This window comes from Pteronotus mesoamericanus, unplaced genomic scaffold, assembly GCF_021234165.1.
Source record: "Pteronotus mesoamericanus isolate MK-2021 breed Mesoamerican mustached bat unplaced genomic scaffold, CSHL_Meso_final contig_78, whole genome shotgun sequence".
Classification (NCBI taxonomy): Eukaryota; Metazoa; Chordata; class Mammalia; order Chiroptera; family Mormoopidae; genus Pteronotus; species Pteronotus mesoamericanus.
The window spans coordinates 17,451,832-17,472,876 of NW_026555258.1; the positions used below are offsets into that span (position 1 = coordinate 17,451,832).

Below are 21,045 nucleotides of genomic sequence, written 5' to 3' on the forward strand. Positions count from 1 at the left end.
GATTCCTCTTACCATGAAGTTTCAGCTAAGTATAGTTCAGTCTAGTAATAAAAATGATGTCATATAATTTTATTTGGCTTGGGAATGAGGAGGAATGGGTAGGTAGAAGTTTGAGCTCTCTAATTTGGTCTGTGTTTGAGACATTGTTAAAAAGGAGTCAAACATTTAATCTGCCATTCTTGTATGAACTGTACTTAGGGTAACCAAATAACTGATGAGGGATAAGTTTCACTTTATAAAAAGGTCTTAGGTCCCACCCAGAGTTCCACTTCTGGCCTAACAGTATAAGGAGCGCCACGGACTGCTCTCCAGTGAAAATAGTGTGAAAAAAATTATTTTAAATTTTTTACGTCTCTAAAAATGACCCTAAGGGGATCCAGCAAATGAAGAACCATTTGTTCAAGAAAATGCACAAAAGCCCAGTATGGACTGCAGCAGTCTATGGTATGTGCCCTCCCTGTCCCAAGTTCGATAAGACAGAAACTCTACTCCCCGCTGCTGCAGGCCAAAAACATGGTGCTCCCTCCCCCTCAACTCCAAGTTAGAGGGCTGTCTTCTCAGAAGGGACAGGATGTCATCATTTCTCATCTTGCCATCAGCTTACCTAGCTGCTGAGCTAAGCTCCCGGTAGTGCAGCTGACATGAAGGGACTCCCTCCTTCCATCCAGCCCCTCCATGTGGGAGGGAGGCTTGGCCGCAATCGCAGAGCTGCTGGGAGCGCTGGGGCCCCAGCTGCCCTCACCTCGGCTCCTGGGGCATCGGGCAGAGCTTTCTCTAAGTACGTGAGAATTTTGTGATATTATTCTCTTTCATGTACTTTTGAAATTTTTAGATATTAAAAAGTTTAAGGACAAAAACATTAAAAAAAAATCTTATCAAAAATCAAGTTCAAGCAATCCCAAGTCTTTATGAGCATCAGAGAAATGTTCCTGAGGATTCAGTAACTTAGAAACTGGAGCTTTCAGGTTCTTTCTTGTTATTATGAGTCTTGTACCACATACAAAAGAGTATTACACATAACACAACAAATATTGAATAATTATGTGGACGTCATCCTCAAAAAAACCATTTCCTGAGGATGAGAGGAAAAACTAGGAACACAGTAGGGGTTTCTTTAAGTCAAATTCATCTTCCTACAAGTGAAAAGCTTTCAGAGCTTCAGAGAGGAGAAAACAGATGCCAAGAAATACCTCTCCCCCACTCCCAGAAACAGAGAATGAGTCTTTTGATTAAGTAGCAGCTATGTTTAATCACACATTATTCTGGCCCTAATGGAAAAGAAACAATCCCAGTTTTAAAGGGGTAGGGGCTCTTTCTCCCTCACTTATTTTAGAGGCAAGTAGAGGTGAGTAAAGAAAACAGAATCCCTAAGCTCAGGCCCTGGTAAAGGCCCTAGGGAGAAGTCCCCTCTCCTTTTGGCCTTTATGTCCAAGGTCGCTGTCCTCAGATTTCTAAGCATCCTGCTATGGAATAAAGCTGCCCAGTGATGATGTCTACCTATGCCTCCGGAGACTTTTCTCCCTGCATCCCAGAGAGCTGGCTCTCCACATCTTCATAATCAGTGGACTGAAGAATCCTCAGTAGTTTGAGCACAGTGTTCCAACTTATTCTAGATGTATTGGCTGAAAGGTCCTTTGATGTCCTCTCTTGCGCTTCTGACACAACTTCTATCTGAGTACTGATGTCCTCGTTAGTGGATTCTGTCTTGGATAACTTAGGATCTAAAAGGAGACCCAGCAATTACTTGTACCGTGTAGCCTTCTCCCAACTAACTGTGACAAATGGGGGACAGAAAAGGAAGGGCTGAGATGTCTTTAGGATGTTTCTGAGGGGTGAGGGCTATGTCATCCAGGGAGGTAAGCCAGCCTGGTCAACCCAGAGTTAGCTCTCCCTGTCCGCAGTCACTTTCTAAGGTTCCTCTACCCTAGTGACTTACGTTGCTTACTGGGGAAGGAATCCACATAGTTCTCAGCATAGTCCATCTGTGATCTCTCTGTGGAATCCTGAAATTCATCGGAGCAAGTGTAAGGAAACTTGAAACTTTATCTAAATTATGCTTTTCTTGGAGAAATTAACATCTAAGACAGGACAAAAACCCCACCTCCTGAGACTAAGAGAGAAGAAGCTTGTATCACATACTCTTTGCCCTCCAGGCTGTCCAGATGAAGCCAGAACCCATGCCTCCCCACTCCCAGCTGGCAGCTAAGGACAGATTGCCTCCAAACATGGCTGCCAACAATCCCTCGGTTCCCATATGCACGTACTGCTCCTTCTATCAAGAGGGAGAGTTGATTTCCTCTTCTCTCGAATCTGGACTAGACTTGTTGTTTTTTAACTTTTTTATTTTTTTGACTACTAAAATGTGGCAGAAGTGACACTGTTCCAGTTCCAGGCCCATCCCTTAAGCAAGTACTTGCATGAGATTAATATGCTGTCAAAAAGCGCAAACCACCCACACGTAAAGAACTCACAGAAGAGAACCAAGGCAATTTGGCCAACAGCCCCAGCCCAACCTCCAGCTGAATGTGGCTACACGAATGACATTAAACCAGATTAGGCAGTCAAACCATCCAGTCAACCCACAGAATCATGATAAATGACAAACCACTGTGGTTTCAGCTTTGCGGAGGTTTGTTAGACAGTAACAGGCAACGGAAACAGGGCCCCAGCAGAATGACCCTCATACACTCTTCACCTGTTTCAAGGTGTGGCCGTTTTCCTTTGTCTGCTGCTGCTGCTGCTGCGGCTGCTGCTTTTTGTCACTTTCCTGACCTGGTAGCGTTCTGTGACCTAGTGACCACAAAGTCAACTCAGTTCTCTCCTTATTTGTACTTCAATCCTATTTTGGGGCTTCTAGTTGACACCCTAGGCTACAAATGACTCCCTATCTAGGACAAGGCAGGAGTTTAGAGGCAGCTAAAAGGGAGTTAGGCTTTCGGAGTTCTATGTGTGATTCTGTTCACCTGGGACTGTGCTCACATCTAATACAGAATTAGAGACTAAGGTAGAGTGTGTGCTGAAAGACCCAGGATGCCTCCAAGAAACCTAAGCAGCAGCTACCTGCACAGCACAGCAGCAAAAGAAGCCCTGACTCTCCTTTTCTGTTTATGAACACTCCTCTGACCTTCTTGCACCATACCGAATGTACCCATGTTGGTTTCTGAAAATGAAACCTTCCCCCAAGAAAGCTCTAGTTCCAGAACTGTTTTGCATCAGCTTTATATCCCTAGCTAGTCCTGAATGAATGCATTCATTCTCTCCATTCTCAGTTTCCCTTTCTCTAAACGAACATCTTCCAAGCTGCCACCAGAACTGTGCTAAAAGGCCAAGCCGGTCAAGGGACTCCCTTGCTCAACACCTCTGCTGGGTCTCTCCGGAGCTGGTCCCCACATTAGCTGCACACTGACACACTGCAGAGTTCCGGAAACCCTGAGGACTGGGTGTCAACACCAGAAATTCTGATTTCATAGGTCTAGGGTGCAGCCCAGGAATTAGGGTTCTAACTGCTCCTCAGCTGATCTCAGCGAGCAATCAGGCCGGAGCCCCACCAACTCGGAGGATAAAGGTCAAACGCCTTGGCAGGCTATACAGGCCTCTACCCGCCTCTCTCCCTTAAATATCCAACCCCACAGCCAGGGTAGACAGCTCAGCGTTCCCTGGGCAGTTGTCCGCCCTACCAGGAAAACTCTCACATGTACCCAAATTCCAATGCAAAAATCGTCTCTTCCATAAGGCCTTTCTCAACTCAATGAGGACAGGCCACTACTCTAAGCACATGATTCCAAGGGGCACCCCATTCACCCAAGCAAAACTGCTCCTACTGGAGGCATTGGAAACAGGAACTAAAAGCACCAGAGTGGAGTTCAGGGGAGTGTGGATCACCCTGGATGGGGTGCTAACCTTGGACAAGTCACCTCCTGCTCTAGACCACAGCCCTGGTTCTGTCTACCTCCTATGTGAAGGTGAGGAGCCTTCTTAGATCTTCAAGTTAGAGGACACTGTTGGTATCAGAGAGCTCAGTGGGATGGGAAATAAACCAAGAGAGTAGCTTCCTTCCCAGTGCCCCAGGGTTGGAGAACGAATTCTGATGACTAAACAGTTATTTTCACATTACAGTCAGCAGGGTCCAGTTTAAGTAGGGCAGAAGGTTTTTGGAGGGATTCTTTCTCCCTCCTTTCCCCCCATTCTGCATTCCAGCTGAAAAATGCCAGGAGGACAGAGGTAAGCATATCCGTCAGCTCAGACATCATAAGAACTCCAAAAAAGGTGAGATGCCCATCTTATCTCCAGCATGAGCACTGGAGGAAAAGGATCACCTGTCAAGAATTTGCTACCCACTTCCTAGATGGGTCTAGATAATGTGTTGATTACCCTGAGGCTGCAGAGATTAACTTGTGGCAGAGGAAGCGGAGGGCCCAAGACTCTGCTTCCTTAGAACTCTCTGGGGCCTTTAGTGAGGGACCCCGGACCTTCGCTGCTTCGTCAAGCAATGGGTCCTCAGAGTTCTCCCCTTCAGTAACATGAGCTTGTTCATCACCCTCAAACTGTTCTGCCTTTTCTAAAGCAGGACCTGAGGGAAGATGGCCCTGACTTACGCTCACAGTCCTCTCTCAAATCGCCTGTGAAGCAGACATCTGGTCCCACTTGCTTGCTTAGTAAATGTTTGATGGAAGGATGGTAGCCAAGCCAAAGCATTCCAAGGAGAACTCCGAATGCCTGACAAGGCAGGTCTCCAAATGACAAATATGTTCAACTTTTCCTGCCCTCAGCTCTATCCTGGGACTCTATCACTCTCAACCCATATTCTCCTTACTGTAATATGGGTCACAAACCATGGCACCTGAAAGTTTCTGTGAAGTGCTGGCACTCCCTGGATCACTCCTGGATTTCTTTTTAGGCTCCTAAAACCACATGAGGAAGAACTGAATTAGAACTTTTTGGAAGTGAAGAAAACTTTTCAAAAAAAGAATCTAGAAGAAGGAAGTTAGTATCTACAACCAAACAGGAATGTTGCATCTATAGCCAGACAGAGAACAGGGAGAATCCCACCTCTTATACATTGCTTCCCGTCCCAGGCTGCACTCACTTCTCCCAGTCCCAGCAAGTCCTAGGTGTCCCCTCAGCACTGCTCTACCTGTTTCTTAGTAGGTGTCTTCAATGTCCTCTGCTGCTGCTGCTGCTGCTTCCTATGACCTGGTGACCAGAGAGCCAGGTCAACCCTCTTCTCCCTGATAGCGCCACCGCCCCCTAGGCTGCATGCTGTGCCCTGCTCCACAATGGTGACTCTCTCTGGTCAGGACCAAGTGGGGCAGGGTTGGTGGTGGCTGCTTCTTGAAACTGCAGTTTCCCGAGTTCCACATGTCTGTGTGACTATGGCCACAAACATAACTGAATTGGACCAAAATCAAGTATAAGTATTATGGGCTAAGGAGAATGGTATCTGGAGATTTGGAAGCACCAGAAAACCTACTTTCTATCTTCAGGTTATAACATAATTTCTTCAGATGTTCAGGATATCTCAATGCTGGTCTCTGGAGAAAAAAAGACAGAAGAGCTCTACCATAGGTCTTGCCCCTTCCCCAAATGCATTGATCCATCTAGTCAACACGCACTTTTGAGAACCTGGTGTGTGCAGCATTGCACCACGAGCTCGGAGAGGGGAATGGCGTAGGAAACGAAGCGCAGAGGAAATAGAGAACATCGCTCCCCTCAGGCCCCTCCCCATACATTTGCCTTCACCCTCATATAGGCCAGCCCTTCTGTGGGGCTTAGGCCCAGAGTGGAAGGATAGAAGAGAAAGAAGAAACAGAATGTCCACTGTTCATGCCTTGAAGATAGATGAGTTTGGATTTGCATAGACACCTTGCTCTGAGGCGGCCTAACTCTTACCTGCAGGGTGAGGCGGTGGACAGACAAAAACATGTTCGCAGAAATGGCACTGTCGGGTTGGCTCTTTTCCAGAGGAGGTTTCTTTTTCATCATGGCCAGTTGTGTCTTCATCTCTGGACAAGGCGTGGTTATCTCTTCATCTGACAAAAGACTGAAAGGGACAGAGACAGCCAGACAATCAGCAACAGCTCTTCCTGGAGACTGTGGCTGGGAGGAAACATGCAAAGGGCTCCAGATTTGACAAACTGTCCACTCTGGGCCTAAGAGGCCTGTACCAACAGGTACTACTCCACTGACAGCTTTCGGACACAACTGTGATCATTACAGCTATACAGCGTAAGGGTTTACTATCTGTAAGGCTCGTGTGCTTTATACCAGTGAATCCTTACACCGCCCTGAGGACAGGTATGATTGTCCCCATTTTGCAAATTAGGAAAAGGAAGCTTAAAGAAGCTAATTACCAAAATCCATGAAGCCAGTAAATTTTGATACAAAGGAAATCCATTCTGACTCCCACTAATCTATAACTCATGGATAAGAAGAGGAGCATGACTGGGTGTACCTTGTAGTGGAGGTTCAAATGACGGAATGTATGTAATGTGCTTATTTAGGACAGGGCCTGGCAGGTGGGAAGTACTTGATAAGTGGTGGTGATTACTGTCACCACTGCGTATTTTTAAGTCTAAGAACTCCGTGAACAAGTAGAGTGACAGTTTTCTCCCTTCCCTACACAGGAAGAGCACACTGCTTTGATCCTTCCCAGCTTCCAAGAAAAGCAGCTCCTCCCACAGGCTGATGTGATACTCACTCATTTAGGAGATCCAGAGGTAATGTGTCAGATTGGTTCCAGAAAGGTAGGAATTCTGAACTTCGTTGCTCAAACAAGTATACTGGGGATGGAGGAGGCACAATTATCTCTGGAGTTCCCAACTGTGCTTCTATGTCCTGCTTTCCAGAGAGAACCAGAGATGACTTGTCTTTCTGGAAAAGAAAAAATGGAAAGAACGCCCTGAAGCCCTCTGTTCGACGCCACTTCCCATCCACCTTCCAGCCTCCCGACACAACCCTGGCACAGGCAACTCCCTGTTTCCACACCTAGTCCAGCAGCAGCCCCTCCCCAATCTGCGCTGTGAGGGCCACTGTATTCTTCCCCCTCTGGCTCCCCAATCCTACTGTTGAATTCAGATCATACAGGGATTAGTTGTTTTGTTTGTTTGTTTGTTCCCCCAAAAGGTTATTCATTTATTCACTGAACAAACTGAACAGATACTTGTTGGCAAACTAAGTGTCAGGCATAGGGCTAGTGCCAGGATTCAGCAATGAACAAAATGGATCAAGACACTATTCTCAAGGACGTAGCAACCTTCCAGCTCTGTGACTCTTCAAGGCTACATTTGCCCAATAAATGGTAGAATTAGAAATAAAAGCCCAGATCCATTATAACTCCTAGTCTGTTGAAATTCTATTTCCATCACACCGGGAATTAGTTTTTAATTGACCAAAAATTCCCCCTGAATACCCAGCAGTTCCTCCTCACATCTCTGCAAGGTGCTCTTCACCTTCCTACAGGGAGGAGGTATGGAAAAAGGGTCTCTGAATACAAATGGTTTGGTAATTATTTCTTAAGAGGGGTTTTCTTTTGCAAATTTTGTTCATTTAATGAAAGAACAGGGGAAGGGGGAAGACATCTGAAAGGAAAACAAAAATAAACTCTATAGAGTGATGTAAAGCTTTGGCCAAAACATCAAACTTACCACTGTAGGTGTCTTTCTTTTCTTCCTCCCTTCCCGGCTGGGAACAATATGCTTCTCAGCTGGACTTGAAATAAGAGTAACCACAACTTATTTCCAGACATCTTAAACAGAAGTACCAAGATTATTCGTGAATGATGACTATGAAGATTTCTATCCTCTATTCAGTACTCAGTGGTGGCTGACTGGGAGTCCAACTGTACCTGCTACCCAGAAGCTGCGGAAAAAAGACCCCCTTCCTCACATCTAAGTTAGGTTCCTCACCATTCTCTCATATAATCCAGTTATTTACTTTAATAGCATTAATCCAAACCAGCAGTTATATACTTAAGTGCGGTGATGTTTGTAAACCTGAATTCCCACCACCGAAAGACTACAGAAGGACAGGGACCAAGTCTCTTTGGTTCTCCACTGAATTCTTACTGCTTGGCATGAGGAGGGCTCAAATATTTTTGCTCTGTTGCCTTCCTCCTCCTTTTTGCCTGGAACGTGGCTGTGATGGCTGGAGCTCTAGCAGTCACTTAGACCTTAAAATCCCCTATGAACCTTCAAAGAAGCAAGTCATGGCTAAGGATGACGACGGAAAGAGCTAGATGGAACTCCAGTTTCTGACTTCCTCACGGACCTGACTTACTAGCCCTGGCCCACCTATATCTGGGCTTCTTTTACATGAAAGGAAATGAAGCCTTAGGTTTTTTTAAACTTGTTTTTATATACATGTGTGTGTGTAGACATACGTGTGTGTGTATATATCTATGTGTGTATATATATATATGTCTACACATATACACACACAGAATACATATATAAAGAAATATTAACAGGATCATTTTTTAAAAAAGAAAATGAAATAAAAAGAAATTCTTAAATTTCATCACCTCTAAACAGTCACTTAACAAGAATGTGAAAACCTCAGCAGTCACCAAAGAAAAACTTTTGCCCTGACCAGTGTGACTAGGTTGGATGGGCATATTCCCACAAAGTGAAGGGTTCCTGGGTTGATTCCCAGTCAGGGCACAGGCCTGGGTTGTGGGTTTGGTCCTGAGTCAGGGTGCATGCAACAGGCAGCAGTTTCTCATATCGATGTTTCTCTCCCTCTCTTTCTCCCTCCCTTCCCCTCTCACTAAAAATAAATAAATAAAATCTTAAAAAAAAAAAAAAAAAAGGAAGAAAGAAAGAAAGAAAAACCTCTTTATTCCAAAAATTGTCAATATTAGCAAAGCTTCGGGCCTTTGTCAAGTAATTTTTGTAACATTCAGTTTTGTACACAAGTCCTACATGCTATTTGTTTTGTGCCACTGTACTACTAGCCTTGGGGTTGAAATCAAAGATTCATGTGCTTCACTGTAAACTCTTTCACTAGTTGCTGATGACTAATAAGAAAAACTAACAGTCAGAAAGCACTTGATTCTTAATCAAACCTCACAAATACACTGGGCCCTATCTTGTACGCTATTTACTGCCACGTAGAATTTGATGTTGAGAAGTCCCAAGACATGAATCTGGAAGTACATTAAAATAGAATTCCAGTGTAGCAAGTGGCAGATGCAAGAGACTATGACCTTCTCTGGCTGGCCTTCCTGCTACGTGCAGTAAGGTGGCTTAAATGGAGATCATGAATCATGAAAGGAGACCTGCAGAGGACAGTAGGGCTTTGTAGAACCTAAGAGTTGAAGACCCCTAAGTTCTAGACATGACACTCACCCCACATGGTCTTCTGGTTCTTTTGGGATCCAGACTACAACCATATTTCTAACATCTTGACGGCAAGGAAGTTGTGTCTCATTCAAATTTAGCACTGGAAGCTACAAGAAAAATATAAAGCCTATGTATCATTTGAAGCAGTCAATACCAAACCAAGGACTCAATTATCATGCTAACCAAAAGGGTACAGTGGCTCACAAGATAATAAAAAGACATTCTCCTATCCCCCAAACACCTTCATAATATTCCCCTAAGAAACCAGGTATCACTACAGTTACTGTAAGAGTAAGCATTTATTAAGTGAATAATCTCCCTGCCTCCTGTGACATTAGGGTGGCATTTGGCAACTCCTACCCCCGGTTCCATACAAGGGTACCTAGGAGCTTACCTAAGAACACACTACTCATTCTGGGCACTCCACTCCAAAAACTTAGATCCTCTGGAGATATTACAATATAACTTGGGAGCAGAGAGAAAATTGATAGAGACAAAAGCAAGTTTGCTTTTACAGCCTGTCTAGAATTATAGGCATCTACATAAAAGTTAAAATCTTAATTCTTTTCAGAGTTAGCTATTTAAGATACTAGAACACTGGTTGCCCGCGTATTTATAAGGAAACCTTATAAATGATCTAGGATCCCTAGTAGCAAAAGGGAGGTGGTTAAAAATAAGGTTGTCCCCATGAAAAGGAACTGACAGGTTTAGGGGAACAGAGACTTCTTTGCACTGTAAACCCTTCCCTGTCTTCTGAATTTAGAACCATATACATGTATAATCTATTCAAATAATTAATTTAAAACCAATTTAACCTAACACTCTCATTCCAAAGTGGTCGAAGAGGTAAGTATTTTGTTCGTTCATCCATTTAAACCTATCTACTCTCTCTTAGTTCCTTACATTCTCCACAACACGACACTGAAAAGTGAAGTATCTCATGAAAAAATAAAAAGCATCACTAGGACTGCAAAGAATAGCAAATCTCTCTTACTGTAGGTAAGTATCAATGGAAGGGTTTTTCTTCCTAAACTCTAATTTACTTCTGCCCCTAACTAAACTCTAATTTAGTTCTGCCCCTAGCTATGTGCTTTAGCAAATCACCTCCTATCTGGGCCTTAGTTCCTTAACTGTAAAATATATGAGATAGACCACAGTGATATTCTTCAAACTGTAATTGCCAACTTACTTATAGGTTATCAAATCGAGTGAATTGCAGCCTACATTGTTTAAAAATGAAACAGAATACAATAGAACAGAATAGAAAATATCAGAGTACATCACTCTTAGTTAGGGTAAGGATTGTTCCATGATATTTTGGTTGCACAATATATTTCTAACTGTAGGTTACAGCTAAAAATATTTGAAAGTCATCAGAGTAGACAACCTTAAGGCCTGGTTTAGGTCTGCCATTCCAGCATTCTAATCTCCCCATATTGTGAGATGACAGTGTTTACTTAGTAGCTGGACATGTTACGAGTATGCCAAACTGCCACAGTCAAACCCACTTGTGTCTGGGATTTCTGGCAACAGTACAGCATGTAAAGCCATTAGCACAGGGCCTAGCACACAGGAAGGGCCCAATGTTAGTTACCATCATCATGATCATCATCGTTCAGGTTGCAGCCATCCCAAGGAACAATGCTAAGTAAAGGCAAGTATTCGACTTCCAATAGTAAGGAAAAGACGCAGAGGTAGTACCTTTTTCAATCTGTGACTTACTTTGAAAGGTTTCTTAGTACAGTTGATCAAATCTTTGCCAGGTAAATTCTTCTGAGACCTAAAAAGTGAGTTTCTGAATATGAGAGAGACACGAAGACTTCTTGGGATGATAAAATTAGTGCTATGACGAAAAGCCTTCTACTTATAGAAAGTCTTGGACTGAATACTTACTTAATGAATGTAAGATCTTGCCATCTCATTAAGTTTGGTTTGTTTTTCCTGGAACAGCTCCCAAACAGATATTGCACATTGCAAACTGTACAACTATTTGTTGGATCAAACTGAATGCACAGCCTGTACCTCTCTCCCCCCAGCTACAGATAGTTACACAATCATCAATAAACGTTTATTAAGTGCCTTTGATGTAGATGTCCAAAAACATAATAAATAAACAAAATGTGGCATATACACACAAAGGAATTTTAAAAGGAATGAAATTGATACATGCTACAACACAGATGAAACTTGAAAACATCATACTAGATGAAATAAACCAGACACAAAAGGATAAACATTGTATGATTCCACTTATATGAGGTATCTACAACTGGCAAATTCATAGACAGAAAATATAATAGAGATAATAAAGAGCTAGAGGGAAGAGGGAATGAGGAGTTATTGTTTAATGAGTACAGAGTTCCTGTTTGAGATGAAGAAAAAGTTTTAGCAATGGATAATGGTGATGGTTGCACAATATTGTGAATGTACTTAATGCTACTGAATTGTACACCTAAGTTGTTAAAATAGTAAATTTCATGTTGTGTATATTTACCACATTAAAAAAAAATACCATCTTATCTTTTTTTAATCACTTGCTATTTTATACTTTTAAAAACTTGTTAAATGTATATAATGGATAAATATTGGAGAGATATAAGATAAAGGCCCCACTTCTTAGCCTGACTTACAAAGTCCTACATGGAGGCCCTTGCTTTTTACTCCAGCTCCCCAGTCTTACCTCTGACCGCCCTCCCACTTCTTCTCTGCATTCCAAACACACTGAACTTTTTTCCTGGTAACTAAAGAATTTCTTCTTGCCTTCTGGGTTTCTGTGGTCTAGAACTCTCTCCTTCTCCTCCTCCTACCTACAACCCCCACTTCATTAAACTGTTCTAATTTCAGGTCTAAGCAAGATGCCACCTATACAGAACGCAGTGACCTAGGTTAGGGGTCCTCCTCTTGTGCATCCCCACACCAAGGGGACACTCTTCTTACCACACTCATCGCAATGAATGATTCTGTCTCCCTAATTAGACTCTATCTTGTTCACCACCATATCCCCAGCGCTCAGGAAAGAAGCCCCCACTGAGATACATCTGTGAATTCGATGAGTGACTAAACAAATGATGCTGGGGGCTTGACCTTCATAGGCCCCGCCTGGGAAAAGCCGCTGTTTTCCAGAGTTTGAGTCCTAGAGAACCTTAAAATAGACCTACCCTTTCCTGTACTATCTTTAGCCTAAGAAAAAAATATCAAAAGCTGCTTAAATGGAACAGGAGATGAGAAACCACCACAAGGGCCACTAGGAGTGCTTTCGTTCCAGGCGACAGGGTCTTCAAATTTTAGAAGTCTAAGGTTTCCACAGATGCCTTTCCCTTAGCTTCCTTTGTCAGCAAGCACTAATTGAGTACATAAACTTTGTAGGATATTCAACAGCAAAAGCCATTACTTCTTCCTTTAGGAATTTATAGTTTCATACCTAAAAATAAAAGATAAGAAAGACAGCATATATAGACAGTTTCTGATGACCCACAGAAGTTAACGAAACATCCCCTGATATGGGCTGAATTGTGTCCCCCCCAAATTCATTTGTTGATGTCCTAACCCCAGTACCTCATATTTCAACTGTATTTGGAGACAGGATCTATAAAGAGGTAATTAAGGTACAATTAGGTCATGTAGGTGGGCCCTCATCCAATCGGATTGGTGTGATTATGGAAAGAGATGAGGCACAGACACACACAGAGGGAAGACCATGTTAAGGCACAGGGAGAAGATAGCCACCTACAAGCCAAGCAGAGAAGGCTTGGAAGAAAGCAGTTCTGCCAGCACCTTAATCTTGACCTTCGAGCCTCCAGAGTTTTTGAGAAGGTAAATTTCTGTTGTTTAAGCTACTCAGTCTGTGGTACTCTGTATGTGTGAAACCCTAGCAAACTAATACATCACCCCATTTTAACCAACTCTTAGAACACAAATAAGAATGCTTTCTTTTAGTTTCCCTCTACCTATTTACCACTTCTTTAGCTGAACTGGTATTTTATTTTTCATCCAGCTTTCCCAAAGTCTTCTACAATGGTAAAGAAAGTCATACCAGAATTTTGAGACAACAGGCTCTTAAAGGTTCCATGACAATTTACCTGCCTTGAAATTTGGAGTCAAACTTTGAACCCTGAGACAATAAAGAGTGAGGCTTAGTGAAGGTAAGTCCTGGTATACGACGACGAGGACGTCTCTTGGCCTGGGAGCAGGGACCTGGGATGTTTACAATGGTGACCACTGGGAGTTTGTCTGAGAAAACAGACCAGAAGAAAACATGTAACATATCAAAAGGGAAAGATACAGTAGTTCAAAGATCTTGTAAGGAAAGAGACAGGTTGGCTAATTCACCGTCAACATCCAGAGGAGTTTTGCAGGGTGGGCCCAAGATTCGAGGGTGGCCCCTCTCAATCCGGCGGATAGTTGCCCAGCATTGTGGATGCTGACAAACAGCCAAATCACAGGTGGTTTCATCCCACTGGCTCTCATCTGGCAAGTCCATAGTTATAAATGGTTTAGGTCAAAAGCTAAACTTGCAGCTTTCTAGCCCTTTGGAGAAACAGCCACATAATTAGGGAGTATTATACACTAGTCAGATCTTAATTTGGACTCAAAGCATAAAATATATCCATTGAACCCTTATAAGTAAATGGCGGTCATAGGATAATTAAGAGCTGAATAACTAGCAAGTAAGAAAACATCACAGTGTGAAATAAAGTGGCAAGAGTCTGGGAGCTGACTGAATTCAGATGGTCTCCTAATTTGCCATTGAAAGATAGGCTTTAATTTCCTCATCTGCAAAATGAGGATAAGCCTATTTCACATGGTCATTACAAAAATTAGTGAATGGATGTTAAAAGGTCTGGCACATAGTTCAGAATACATATCAGCATCCTTTCCTTTTCCCCTTTATTAATCATTAGGGAGAAGATACCACCATCTCCAAAAAGTCTTATCAAAAACCAACAAATGTAATTACAGAAGTACTCTAGATGGCTCAGAGCTTTGGAAAACATGTTTCATTTCCCAATATGCTCCAATTCTCATACAGGCACTGAAATACAGGCTGGAAATTAATGGGTTTGCTCAAACAGCAAATCTAGTAGACGTGCAGTTATATCAGAGGCCATTGGTTTTTCATTTACTGTCTGTATGGTCTTAGGCAAGTGTCTTAATCTCCCTTAGTCTGTTTCCTCATCTAAAGGATGGGAAGGGAAATCCCTAAATAGGATTGTAGAAGCATTAAATGAAAAAATGTATTTTATGTGCGGTAATGTAACAGGTACTCAATAAATATTATCATTTTTCTCTCTCTAGAAATGTTCTATGCAGTCGCTACCACCTGATCCATGATAACTTTGTAAGGACAGTGTCCCGTTTCTACTTTCTTCTATGCAAAATGTTTATTGACTACCAAGTATGTAAGGGAACCTGTTACAAGCATGGAGAACAGTAATAACAAAACAAGTCCCTGTTCTAAAGAACTTCTAATTTAGACCACACACTGCAAAATACTGGCCTAGGACTGCACCTGTTCTATGGCTTGTCTCGTTCAGGCTGTATTTTGGGCCATTATTTTAAATGGAAATAGTCCATGATGTCCAGATATGTCGCCCCTTTTAGAGATCAAAATATCTGACAATACAAAGGCCCCATTCCAATAGGACAGCAATTGACTGACCCTGAGCATCTCCTAACATGTTTAAACCAGATCTGTTTTATCGAAGTGGAGATTTTTCCCGCCAGATCTTACAGTTTCTAATTGAAGCCATTTCCATTGCCATTTATCCTCAAACTGACGTTGCTTTTCTAATGGGGAAATATTTATCTGTAGTCATTATCAAAAGCAGGACAACAAAAAGGCGACTTCAGACGTGTTTCAAGAAAAAAAAAGCAGTACTCAATGGGGGTGAGGACAATGTGTACATACAAAACATGAAAATGATACAACTCAAAAAGCCATTGTAAAGCTATGGTAATGCCTTTGACGGGGAAAAAGATGTTCAATGAACGATTTTAAAAACTAAAACAAAATAAAATTGTGAGAGGGTTTGTTTTTGAGTGAGAATGGGATGTCGTATTATTCTCACAACCGGCTTCTCGCCCTTTCATTACCTGACCATCCCGAACTGAGCCCAGACGTCTAGTCATGCCCATCTCTGTGCTGCCAGCATTGGCGTGCTGCGACAAAGTAATTTGCGTTCGAAAATTCTAGGTAACAGTTATCCTTAATACTATTATTACCAAGTTTGTAGGAATGTAATTATTAAGGATGGACATCAGCTCCGATTAGAGTTTAAAAACGATTCCCCACTTCATTCTGGGAAAGGTGAGTGAGAATCCGGCCTCGGGGAGCCGCGGATGCGTAGAACCCAAGCCGATACCACACTGGTGGGAGCTGAAGCTCAGAGAATAAACGCTGCTCCTCTTGGGGCGGTGAGGAAGCCCGTGGGCCCCTCCCACCAGGCCCCGCCTCTCGTCCAAAGGAGCCCCCCCTCGCCGTCTCAGTCCGCGTCTTCGTCACCTCCTCCCCAGCAACGCGCCAGACTGCGCCGTCACCAAGCAGCAGCGCACAGCACTATGGGGAAGAAACGGAAGCCCCAGTGAGCCCAACTTATTTTGGTAAGAAATCGTCAGGCGTGGTCATGGCGTGAAGCAGACAAATGAGCTTGGAAAGGGACACCCGGCATCGGTGGGGCCAGACGGAACCCAGGCTGGCCGAAACCATAGCGGCGTGGAACGTTCGGATGCCTCCACAACTTGAGACGGAGGCGGGGCTGGTGGAGGAGGGAGGTTATAGCGCGCGGGGCAGGATGGGACACAGTGGGCAACGTGGGGTGGGACGGAAGCCTCCTTGGATCAGACCGTGGCGACGCGGGAAGTCCAGACGCTGTGGCTGTCTGAAGAGGAGGCCTGAGGCGGAGGTCCGATTCTGGCGGCGGCAATGGCGGAGAGGCCCGAGGACCTAAACCTGCCCAACGCCGTCATCACCAGGATCATCAAGGAGGCGGTGAGCATCTAGACTGACAGATGGGCCAGGGCGGACGAGCGGGCGAGGGCGGGAAGCAGGACCTGGGCCGGCAGCATTGCTCACCCCTGCTCTTCTCACAGCTCCCGGACGGTGTCAACATCTCCAAGGAGGCCCGCAGTGCCATCTCCCGTGCCGCCAGCGTCTTCGTGCTGTACGCCACGTCCTGGTGAGGAGGACAGAGCTAGCCCGAGCTTCACTGGGTCTGTGGCAGAAGGGAGGCGCAAGGAGACCCCCTGGGTCAGAACCCACAAACCCCAGTAACTGCGTCCTGCCTCCTGGAGGGAGGTCAGAGCCCTTACCCAGTTTTTCCAAGTTCTGAAGCAAATGGAACAAAATAACTTTGCTTGAACCCTTTTGTACGGGGAAGGAGGGGAGTTACCAAGTCACCACGCAGCTAAGACGTGGGCTTTCCCATTCCACCTCTGGGCGCCCCATTTTCCGCCCACGCCGTAGGCGGCAAGAGAGGGTCTGACAGCCCTTAATCTTGTTTCAGTGCCAACAACTTCGCGATGAAAGGGAAACGCAAGACGCTGAATGCCAGTGATGTGCTCTCGGCCATGGAGGAAATGGAGTTCCAGCGGTTTGTTACCCCGTTGAAAGAAGCTCTGGAAGGTAATGAGCCTTATATTTTCTCAGCCAAGGAGGTGTGCATTCTGTAAGGCCCGCTCACCTGGTCCGAAGTCTTTCTCAGCCTGGGTCCCTGTAAGCCCGAGGAGCAAGTATTGGATGTGACTCGGAAACGGTTCAGTGGGGGCCACCTGAGGTCTGGTTTGTAGTGCCGGGCGGGCTATTTTTCCTTCTGTGCCGCAGCTGTACCGTGGAGTTAGCGGCTGCCGTCGGCTGGGTTCAGCCCCGCTTCCTAACCCCTCCCCTCCCCCTTACAGCGTACAGGAGGGAGCAGAAAGGCAAGAAGGAAGCTTCCGAGCAAAAGAAGAAGGACAAAGACAGAAAAACAGATTCAGAAGAGCAAGACAAGAGTAGGGATGAGGACAATGATGAAGACGAGGAACGGTTGGAAGAAGAAGAGCAGAACGAGGAGGAGGAAGTGGACAACTGAACAGGGCGAGGAGGCGGTGGCATCTGGAAGGTGCCGCTCGGAAAGGTGGTCACGTTTGTGTGAAGCAGTTTTCCTACTCGGCAGAGCAGCCTTAGGCAGAAGAGCCTGAGAAGATGGAAATGAAAACTGCCTAGAAATACCAAAACCAGCGCTTCCCAAACTCAGAGCATCTGAGTAGCAGAATCCTGTTTTGCTTAATCCGTCGAGAAGTTACGACTTTTTTGGCAAGAGGGATTCCGAACTGATAATCAATTTAATTTTGTTTACTTATATATATGATTAGGCAGTTTCTGATTCCCAGTTCCCTCCCACCCCCACCAAAAATAATAACTTCCATGCCACCTGCTGTGTCCCAGATCACAGGAGGCAGTCAAGGCTCAGGAAAAATTGGGGCTTAGATCATGGACAGCCTGTTTGTACAGTATTTGGCAATATTAGCTTACTACATGTGGTAGAAATGGCATAGTTTTAAGTAACTGCTAAAAGGCTGTGGGAAAACAGTGAAATCTGTGGTCTCTCCACTTGACAGTAACATTAATTTCATTTTGGTTTCTACCCACCCGCTTGGCTTGGGGCCCTTCTAGGTTGCCTGTAGGCGTTTGACCTGTTGGGGCAGCTGCACTGTGGGCACATACGCTTTTAAGTCCTTGGTGTAGAGTGGAATTAGTCAAGAAAGCGTGCCAAGTCTTATGCTTAACAAATGAGATGGTTTAGTCTTAGATGCACCTCACTGCCTGCCACTGTGCAACTTTAGAATCTGTTGTCACCTGGAAGGTATAAAATACCTTTCTTTTCCTGTAGTCAGTTTCCCAGACTTGTTACTGTGGCTTTTACAGCTTTTCATTCTTCCAATTCATGAGAAGTTCCAAACTTTATTTCTTCTAGACACAACTTTCTCCTTCTGTGCTTCCTACTTCCTGCCTCTCTTATGCTCCCCATTCCCACTCTCCCTCCTTTTCCCATTCTGCCAGTCTGGGAACTTTGATAACTTACTTAATATCCTGAAGTGCAGGTTCCTCTGCTTCTTAGTTCTAATCTCATGTCTTTTAAAAACGATTTTGTAAGCATCTGTGAACTGTAAGGGAAATCTAACGGTGCTCAGGAATCTAATCCCCCCTCACCGCCCTCAACCATCGCCTTTAACTGCTTCTAAGGTACCTGTGTTGACCTTTCTTAGGTTCCCCCCATTTCCATTTAGTGCTCCAAGCACTTTTTTGTTTGTCTCTAAGGCAGTTGACAGGTAGTGAAGTGTAGTTTGACACTGTTAATTGTTAAATTAATACAGTGAAAAATTTGTTGATAAATGAGTGAATGTTGAGAAAATGATAGTGCTTTGTACAAATAAAGGACATTGTTGCTACAAGTGACAGGTCCTGTTTCATCTTGCTTGTTTGTGGCATGCTTTGGGGAACATCTACTGATTATGCCCTGTATAGTTTTGGGGCTCTGGACTGTACCCCACCTTTCTGAAAATGGGATCCTGCAACACCTTGGGTGACCAGCAGGTGCTGCTCATTCACAGGCAAGTGAGCTGCTTTTCAGCCACCACAAGAGCTTTCCATGGTTCTGCTGGACACCCTATATTCTAGCTGCTTAACAACTCCAAACATTATTGAGTTCCTGCTGTGTGTCTGGTGCTGTATTCCCTAATCTGCATAGCTTTCTCAAATCATGAATTTGAAAACAATATTTCACAAAGATACAACTTCCAACAGTCAATAGATCAGTGGGGTTTTTTTCCTTCTCCACAGCAGATACATGGTTTCTGGGCCCTGACTGATGTGGCTTAGACGCTTGGGCATCATCCTATAAAGAAAAATGTTGCCAGTTCGATTTCTAGTCAGGTCACATGTCTGGGTTGGGGGCCAGTCCCCAGTTGGGCACATGAGGGTGGGATGGATTTTTCTCACCCTGTCTTCCCCTTTCCCCTCTCTCTAAAAGTAAATGAATAATCTTTTTTTAAAAATAGATTAATAGCCCTGGCCAGTGTGGCTCAATGGATTGGGATTTAGCTTACGAACCAAAGGGTCTCTGGTTCAGTTTCCAGGCAGGGTATGTGCCTGGGTTATAGGCCAGGTCCCCAGAAGGGGGCGCTTGAGAGGCAACCACACATTGCTGTTTTTCTCCTTTTCTGTAAAATCCTTAAAAAAAAAATCTTTAAATATATATATATCGTTTCTGAATTCCCATGAGCACCACTTGGCTAAGCCCTTAAGTCCCATCTGGACTCCTGTGGCTTCCTTTGAGCTCAGTTTCCTGCCTCACTCTGCTTCCCCTAGATTTCCCTTTGTACTGCTTGCCAAGTGGATCTTCCGGGAACATTGCTGTTACAGACCTTTGCTGTTTCCTATTAAATCAAGTCCATGCATAAACCTGTTATTTAAAGCCTGCTTAAGGAGGGCTCACCATACCATCTATTCTAATCTGCTTCTACTCCAACATAAGGCTCTAGTCAAGAATGAATCCCCAAAAGAACTCCCACATGGCTTTAATACTTACCCAACCTTACCTAAGAAAAGTCATGTTTCCTGACAGTGGGGATATGACTTAAGACTACAGGATTTAAGAACTGGAAAGAATAGTTGAGGTCATCCATCAGTTTTTCTCACCTCTATCATTCCTGTAGTGGTATCTGGATTTTGAAAATTCCTTACTAGGCTAAAGAAATGTTTCTCATCTTTTTTTAACCAAAGCCCTTCATACCCAGAGATTCTGATGTGGATTTGGAGGTTGAGATGGTTACATTCTTACGCAAAATTACTTCTGCAGCCTAACCTATTTTTACTGATGGGAAATTGAGGCTCATCAGAGAGAAGTGGCTTATTCAAGATCTTACACTAATTTAGAAAGTGGGATCCTGTTATAATGGCTCACAGCCTTCTATTTCTTTTAACTTTTTATTTTTATTTTATATTTACAGAAAAGTTGCAGAACACAGTTCCCATATAACTGTCACTCAACTTCCCCTCATGTTAACATCTTATATAACCATAGTACATTTGTCAAAACTAATAAAAAACTGTCAATTAAATAGGCCAAACAATTTGTATTACATCCATTTTTCTACTAACTTCCTTTTTCTGTTCAGGATCCAAAGCACATTGCACTTGGTGAACCAATTTTCTTTTTTGAGATGAATTTCACAGAATGTAAAATTAACCATTTTAAAATAAGCAATTCAGTGGCATTTAGCAAAATACAATGTTGTGCAACCACTTCTATCTAGTTCCAAAACATTTTCATCACCCCAAAATTAAATTCCACACGAGTCGAGCAGTTACTCCCCATGTTTCCCACCCCCAGTCCCTGGCAACCACTAATCTCTATTTCTTTTATGCTCTTCACAGCATTTAGCACAATGCCATGTACCTACCTGGGGGGCACAATAGTTTAGTGGGGTTAAGGGGAGTTTATTTGGGAGGGAGGGTTCATTATACATACTAAAAGGTGCAGATAAGTTGAGAGGTCGAAGAATTTTCACAAACTAAACACATCCATATAAATCACAGTCAGATCAATAAACAACATGGCCCTAAAAAGCCCCTCTGGTCTCCCAGTCACTCCGTATCTCCCCAGTGGCAATCGCTGTCCTGACTTAGAACAGCACAGATTAGTTTTGCCAGAGTTTGTATTTCAGATAA

At 43.8% G+C, this 21,045-nt stretch overlaps 2 protein-coding genes across 2 annotated transcripts; one reads left to right on the plus strand and one right to left on the minus strand.

Moving 5' to 3' along the window:
* Positions 1-1,340: 1,340 nt before the first annotated feature.
* Positions 1,341-15,668, minus strand: CUNH9orf43 (chromosome unknown C9orf43 homolog). Its single transcript, XM_054584735.1, has 12 exons — positions 15,432-15,668; positions 13,668-13,865; positions 13,418-13,568; positions 11,061-11,118; positions 9,345-9,445; positions 7,644-7,707; positions 6,698-6,870; positions 5,890-6,040; positions 5,471-5,531; positions 5,135-5,193; positions 1,937-2,003; positions 1,341-1,721 (listed from the first exon to the last, which is right to left on the minus strand). Exons 2-12 carry the CDS (start codon positions 13,816-13,818, stop codon positions 1,498-1,500), a joined length of 1,260 nt encoding a protein of 419 aa, XP_054440710.1. The 5' UTR covers positions 13,819-13,865; positions 15,432-15,668; the 3' UTR covers positions 1,341-1,497.
* Positions 15,669-16,156: 488 nt separating this feature from the next.
* POLE3 (DNA polymerase epsilon 3, accessory subunit) lies at positions 16,157-19,117 on the plus strand. Its single transcript, XM_054584499.1, has 4 exons — positions 16,157-16,326; positions 16,428-16,513; positions 16,841-16,959; positions 17,232-19,117. The coding sequence occupies exons 1-4, from the start codon at positions 16,261-16,263 to the stop codon at positions 17,402-17,404; spliced, it is 444 nt and encodes a 147-aa protein (XP_054440474.1). The 5' UTR covers positions 16,157-16,260; the 3' UTR covers positions 17,405-19,117.
* The last annotated feature ends 1,928 nt before the right edge of the window (positions 19,118-21,045 follow it).

What these genes read in the sequence shown, in the direction of transcription:
- POLE3 (XM_054584499.1), top strand. Translation starts at nt 16,261, where the DNA reads ATGGCGGAGAGGCCCGAGGACCTAAACCTGCCCAACGCCGTCATCACC. An exon ending in CCAGGATCATCAAGGAGGCG is followed by an intron (nt 16,327 to 16,427) that starts GTGAGCATCTAG and finishes CTCTTCTCACAG; the next exon opens with CTCCCGGACGGTGTCAACAT. An exon ending in GTTGAAAGAAGCTCTGGAAG is followed by an intron (nt 16,960 to 17,231) that starts GTAATGAGCCTT and finishes TCCCCCTTACAG; the next exon opens with CGTACAGGAGGGAGCAGAAA.
- CUNH9orf43 (XM_054584735.1), bottom strand. Translation starts at nt 13,818, where the DNA reads ATGGACTTGCCAGATGAGAGCCAGTGGGATGAAACCACCTGTGATTTG. An exon ending in AAAGAAAGACACCTACAGTG is followed by an intron (nt 6,871 to 7,643) that starts GTAAGTTTGATG and finishes TTTCTTTTCCAG; the next exon opens with AAAGACAAGTCATCTCTGGT. An exon ending in TCCACCGCCTCACCCTGCAG is followed by an intron (nt 5,532 to 5,889) that starts GTAAGAGTTAGG and finishes TTTTTTCTCCAG; the next exon opens with AGACCAGCATTGAGATATCC.